Raw genomic sequence first — 6,549 nt, 5'->3', positions numbered from 1 at the left:
TTCATTTGGCTTACATCTGACTAATGAAATATTGTAAATCAAATATACTCTAATAAAAAAAGTTTTTTAAGGAAAATAAGAAAATTTACCAGCCTGTGCAAGAAAAAATGTTCTCATCAAAACAAATAATTTGTAACTATGTGAGGTTATGGATGTGTTAACTAACATTATTGTGGTAATTACTGTGCTTAATAAATACATCTCAAACAACTGTGTTGTATACCTTTAACTTACACAATGCTATATGTAAATCATCTCAATAAAGCTGGAAAATAATAATTAAATATTTGTTGGGTGAATGAATGGAAACAAGAGAAAGATGAAGGCCACGTGAAGAGTAAGTGCAGGAGGCAGGACTCAAACCCAGGGGTTTCTGCCTCAGTAGTATTTACTCTTGGTAAGTAGATTAAACTTTCTACACTCAGCTCAAAGGTAAGGAAGAAGACGCAGATGTTTTGTGTGAGACAGTGGTTTACCCTGAGGGCAGTAGCAGAATGTGTTGTTTTTCCTATATTTGTGGATGATTTTTAACAAAATATACAATATTATCTATATAAAGCTCAAAAGAAAATTTTATTTCTGGTTTTAGTGCCAGAAAGAACTGCTATCCTGCTTTTTCAGATGAAGAAGCTGAGGCTCATAGAGGCTAAGTCTCTTGTTAAAAGCAACCCCTAAATGAGTAGGCCAGCATTCTAATAAGTATCTCCTTTCCCTCAAAACAACACTCTTAAATACATACATGTTTTTCAAAGCCCCTTTGCTAAATATGACAACACTTGCCTGGCTCTGTGATTTTAAACATACATAAATTCACATTAGCCTAATCCCACACTTAAAAAAAAAATCTAATCCACATGCCTCCCCAGATACTGGAAAGCACATACACACCATTGATCTCCACCAATTGACCCCCTTAAAGTTGGAAAACTCTGCATATTCATTTATGTATGATCTGTCTGGTTCTAGAATATACCTTGGTCCACAACTATTTTCAATAAAATGAAAATATTCACCCACATGAATATTTTTCTACCCTTGATAAAGTACAGTTGAAGCCTGACCTTGAGATGGTGCACTGAGGTTCATTAGCTCTGAGATTAGTCCCAACAGCTAAACAGGAAGCCTCAGGGGTCCCTATCCCCTTGAAGTCAGCTGGGCTAGCTCTGATTCCCTTTGTGCTTTCTCTGCCTACAGAGATCCCAGGATGAAATCCCCTGAGAAGTCATCACACCACAACTTCTTCAATCTAACAAGCAGCCCAGAAGCTAGCAGAGCAGACTCCAGACTCACGAGAAGCTGGCTAGGCTTCCACATTCAGGAGAGCCCTCTTACTTGAGTCAGAGCATCTCCCATGAGGAAGCTGAGCTTTGGCTGAGAAGCAAACTATGACCTGATGAATAGACAAGGTGCAGATCAGCTTCTGCAGAGGTTGGGAATGAAAGAAAAGCATCTGGACATGCAGGTGAGCTTCAGGAAATGGGCCACGCACTGGGCAACTCTAACCCAGCTTAGCACCTTACTCTTTTCTCTTTGGATACTTTCAAATATTTTATGGATTGAGAAGTCATAAAGTCCAAGTAGAACTTCCATGTGGCCTTTGGTTTTAAGTCCATCCAGTTGGACTTCTAGGCTACCTATAACATAAGTTTTGGTGAAAGCAAAGTGCTTCAGCAGAAAAGAAGGGGAAAAAAAAAAAGAGATTGTATTCCTATTCTGATCCACTCACCCTGTGCTTTTAGAACTATTCTCCCAGGTTCTCAGATCCAAAACCTTCCTCCTTTTTTCTAGCCTGGGTGTTCTTCACATCTATGACCTGGAGCATCCAATTTAAATAATTCACCAAATTGCCACTAATTTTTGTATTCTGCATTCCCCCAGGCAGCCCTTTCACAAATGACTCATCTTTGAATATTGATTTGTATGTAATAAACTGCTTTGCAGACATGGTGTCTCCCTTGTTATCCTTAAAATGTCAAGAACCACCTTGTCAGCAGGTGATGCAGGACAAATCAAACCCCTATTTTTTGTCTTCAGGGTACTGCATGGCCACAACTCCACACTCCAGACACACCCCAGTTATAAAAGCCCATGATATTGGTCAGTTAATCGTGAATATTCAAATACTCAAATTCTACCATCTCAGCAACAAAGATAGCTAGATCACTGCTGTTGCAACTACAAGGATAGATTCAGAACATGGGAGAAGAAAGCTTGTCAATTAAGGGTGATAGAGACATATTTCATGTTAGGAAACTGTCAACATGAGGAAAATAATGCATGTGATTGGTTGTGACAGACGATAAATATACCAAAATTAGGGAAGGGGTAGCATAATGCTTGAAAGCAAGAGCTTAGAGTGAGTCAGAAATCAGACTGTGTCCAAATCCTGATTGTGATTCAATTCCTTAGTGACCTTGAGCAAATTGCTTCACCTCTATAAGCCTCATTCTCCCGTTTCATAACAGATGCTTCCCAATTCCTTATTATAGAATTTAGTGGGATGAATGTCATAAGCTTGACGTATAATAATTTTTCAACAAATATTGGTTCATTATAATTAACTTTAATTACTGATTCACTGAAAGCTCAATGCATTGAAACAAAACAAATATTTCTTTCATTGCTGTTGTTCAGTCACTAAGTCATGTTTGACTCTTCACGATCCCATGGACTATAGCACACCAGGCTTCCCTGTCCATCACTGTCTCCCTGAGTTTGCTCAAACTCATGTCCATTGAGTCAGTGATGCCATCCAACCATCTCATCCTCTGTCACCCACTTCTCATCCTGCCCTCAATCTGTCCCAGCATCAGGGTCTTTTCCTTTCTTCTGTAAAATCTTACAAAATCATAAAATTAGTGTGAAAATTTGGCAGTGCAGGATGTGATATTTTACACATATGAATGAGTTGATTTTGAGGCCTTCTAGAAATAGAAGATGAGGGAGGGTGACAGGGGGGTTGATGTGTATCAGCAGCTTCTTCTGAGTGTTCATAAAATGCTTGTCTTGAGGTATTTGAAATGTGCTGTCTCACTAACCCCTCATGAGAATATGGATGTTTTTGCTCAATATCACACATGAAGTAACTGAGGTTTAAAAATGTTTGGGGTAACTTAAAACTAAAATGTAAGCACTTATTTTTTCTATTAATTAATATGATAATATATCAATGTACTTTTATACCAATGTGCGTCCAAAATGTCTGAAAGGATATGCTGCCTCTAAAGAAATTATTTTAAACACTTGGATGATATGTGTGTTTCATGTCATATATGATATGAAAGTATATATGTTGAGATTTTTACTGTAGCCAAGAATGTATAAATACCCAAACATCTCAAAATGTATCAAAATCCCCAAGGGATATGTCTATTCACAAGATATAGGGGGATACGCTGACTCTGAAATCTTGATTTAAAGCACTTTGTTAGAGCACTTTGTAGATGCACGATCTTTCCTTATAGAACTTTTGCAGTAGTAAGAAGCAGAGGCCATTTTAATGTCCATTGCTGGGTGACCAGATATGACCAAAAAAACATGTATGTAGACATGTTTCTCACGGATATTTTTGGATAAACATATGAAAGGAATTTTAAGGAAAAAAATTGAAGGTCAAAAATGGATATCCATACTATACAAATGTGATTTACAACAGGAGTTGAAAAAAAAGGAAAATGGATTTACAAAAGAGGGAAGACCTGCATAGACTGACGCTCATATCCCATGAGCTAAGGAGGGAGAGCCTCTCATTCTGTGTACAGACAAGAGGAAAAATCACTATTGCGCTGGATTCGACATTCCTTTTAGATTAGCTCTGTTGGTTATTTTGAAAAATGGTTATTTACACCCAAGACCTAGTATACCAACTGAATTTGCTTTGATAAGGAATGAGGGTCCTGTGACTTCAATATCTAAAATACCCTCTACTCCCCAGTCACCTCCATCTTCTTGTATTTTGTTAAAAAATGTATCCCTACATGATATAATATTACCTACTCTGCTGATGATCTGTCTCCCAAACTACAAAATGAACAATTCAAAAGAAACCTCTCTGTGTTTTATTGCTATGTTCCCAAGAAGGATATAGGAATTTTCCAGAATAGGAATTAAGGAACTAGAATCAAAGAGGTTCACCTCAATATTTTTTAAAGTAAAGCTCTTCTTCTGTCCCTCCAGCTTGCACTATAAGGCTCTTATCAAGCCCATGGATTTGGGAAGGAAGGACCACATCAAGAACAATAAGGGTAACATGTTTTCCCTGCAGAGTGGCTAATGGTGACCAAATAGAGGGAACAACGACCTTCTGGGTTCTCATGATTTGGGATACGGAATTGGAGCATGTGAGATAATAAACCTTCTTGTATATAACTATTAATAGACCCAAGTCAATGGAAAGACTCAACCAAACCAGCAGTGTGTCTGAGTTCATCCTCCTGGGACTCTCCTCCCGGCCTGAGGACCAGAAGCCACTCTTCAGCCTCTTCCTCATCATGTACCTGGTCACCATATCAGGGAACCTGCTCATCATCCTGGCCATCCGCTCTGACCCCCAACTGCACACCCCCATGTATTTCTTCTTGAGTGTCCTATCTTTCACTGACATTTGCTTCACAACAACCATTGTCCCCAGGATGCTGGTGAACTTCCTGTCACATAAGACCATCTCCTATGCTGGATGTCTGACCCAGATGTATTTTATATATGCTCTGGGCAACACTGACAGCTGCCTTCTGGCAGTCATGGCCTTTGACCGCTATGTGGCCATCTGTGACCCCTTCCACTATGTCACCACCATGAGCCACCGCCGCTGTGTCCTGATGGTGGCCATCTCCTGCTCATTGCCTCATTTCCACTCACTCCTACACACACTTCTGCTGAATCAGCTCATCTTCTGTGACTCTAATATTATCCATAACTTTCTCTGTGACCTCAGCCCTCTGATAAAATTGTCCTGCTCCCCCACATTTGTCAATGAAATTGTGATATTGATAGAAGGATCTTTTATTTTAGTGACCCCTTTCCTATGCATTACTTTCTCTTATATACAAATCCTCATTGCAGTTCTTAAAATTCCCTCAGCTGCAGGAAAACGCAAAGCCTTCTCCACATGTGGTTCGCACCTCACTGTGGTAACACTCTTTTATGGAAGCATCTTCTATGTGTATTTACAGCCTGTGTCCACCTACACAGTCAGGGACCACATGGCAACAATTGTCTACACAGTTCTGTCCTCCATGCTCAATCCTTTTATCTACAGCCTAAGAAACAAAGACCTGAAACAGGGTCTGAGGAAGCTGGTGGGCAGGAGGAAACCCCAGGCAGCACCCTCTTGATGTACACACAAAGGAATCTTCCCCTTCTGAATCTGGTTTCTACTGGCTCTTGGTGATCAAGCAAGCTCTTAGAGATTAGCACTTTTAACCCATGTAGGGCAAGGTATTGTGGGCATTAACATACTTTGCTGATGGCCTATTAATTGGCTATGCCTGTGATTAAATCATGATACTACCCGCTCCTTTTTTCTACAAAGAGTCATCACATTGCATCTTTCAAATGCTGCTTTAACCTAATGCTTTTCCCACACTGGGCAGGTGGCTCAAACAATAGAGAATTTGCCTGCAATGCAAGAGACTTGGGTTCAACCCCTAAGTCGGGAAGATCCCCTGGAGAAGGAAATGACAACCCACTCCAGCATTCTTGCCTGGAGAATTCCATGACCAGAAGAGCCTGGCGGGCTACTGTGCATGGGATCGCAAAGAATCGGACACAGCGATTAACTTTCACTTTTCCCACATAGATTTCCTGAACTAGGTTCTCTCTTTTATTAAGAATTATCTCCAAAATCCTTCAAATTCAGTATACTGCTAAAAAAAAAAGTAAGTTCTTAATTTGTAGCTGTTGACTGTCTTTGAAAATGTTTAAAAGAAGGAGAGTGAAAGGAGAGGAGGGAAAGGAGAAGAGGATGGAGGGATGCATTTCAGCTAATTTTCTCATTTGAGGACTTTTATAATCCCTTATTTTTCTCCTTCAAAACTTCTTCTTTTTTAAATACTAAGTTTTCAAGTTTAGAATTCTCTTTTCTTTCTATCCTTCCTTCATTACATTGCTGTAGCTTAGTTTCAATTTCTTTTTTTTTAACAGACAATTGAAAATGTTAATAGCCTGAAAGAACAAGAATCAAGAGTGGTGACATTAAAATATCCATTCCATAGTGGGGTGTTGAAATCTTTCTAAAGCTGTATGTTTAAAATATGATTTAAGACTGTATTCTAGAGACTTCAGCACTCAAATGTCTAACTGAAGGAATATTATCATAAGTGTATACTGAGTACTGAGATTTTATTTAGTCAGTCTCAGTTTATAACAGATAAAAATTGGCAAAAACCTAAAACTCTATTAATAGGAAATAAGAAAATTGTGTTTTTTAATGTAAAATGTAACAATTTTCAAAAGGCTGCAAAAATGAAACATCTCTATTATGTTCTTGAAATGTCATTAAGTAGAAAAAATTAAGTATAACAAAGTATGAAAGGATGAATCCACTATAGT

The 6,549-nt window shown here is 38.7% G+C and overlaps 1 protein-coding gene across 1 annotated transcript; it reads left to right on the top strand.

Annotated features, from left to right (window-relative positions):
* The first annotated feature begins 4,376 nt into the window (after positions 1-4,376).
* On the top strand, positions 4,377-5,333 carry LOC120851951 (olfactory receptor 1L8-like). The gene has a single exon (XM_040225053.1). The coding sequence runs from the start codon at positions 4,389-4,391 to the stop codon at positions 5,331-5,333; it is 945 nt and encodes a 314-aa protein (XP_040080987.1). The 5' UTR covers positions 4,377-4,388.
* Positions 5,334-6,549: the final 1,216 nt, after the last annotated feature.

This window comes from Oryx dammah, unplaced genomic scaffold (assembly GCF_014754425.2).
Source record: "Oryx dammah isolate SB20612 unplaced genomic scaffold, SCBI_Odam_1.1 HiC_scaffold_25, whole genome shotgun sequence".
Lineage (NCBI taxonomy): Eukaryota > Metazoa > Chordata > Mammalia > Artiodactyla > Bovidae > Oryx > Oryx dammah.
Note: the sequence above shows the minus strand (reverse complement) of the source record. Positions and strands in the feature narration are given on the sequence as shown.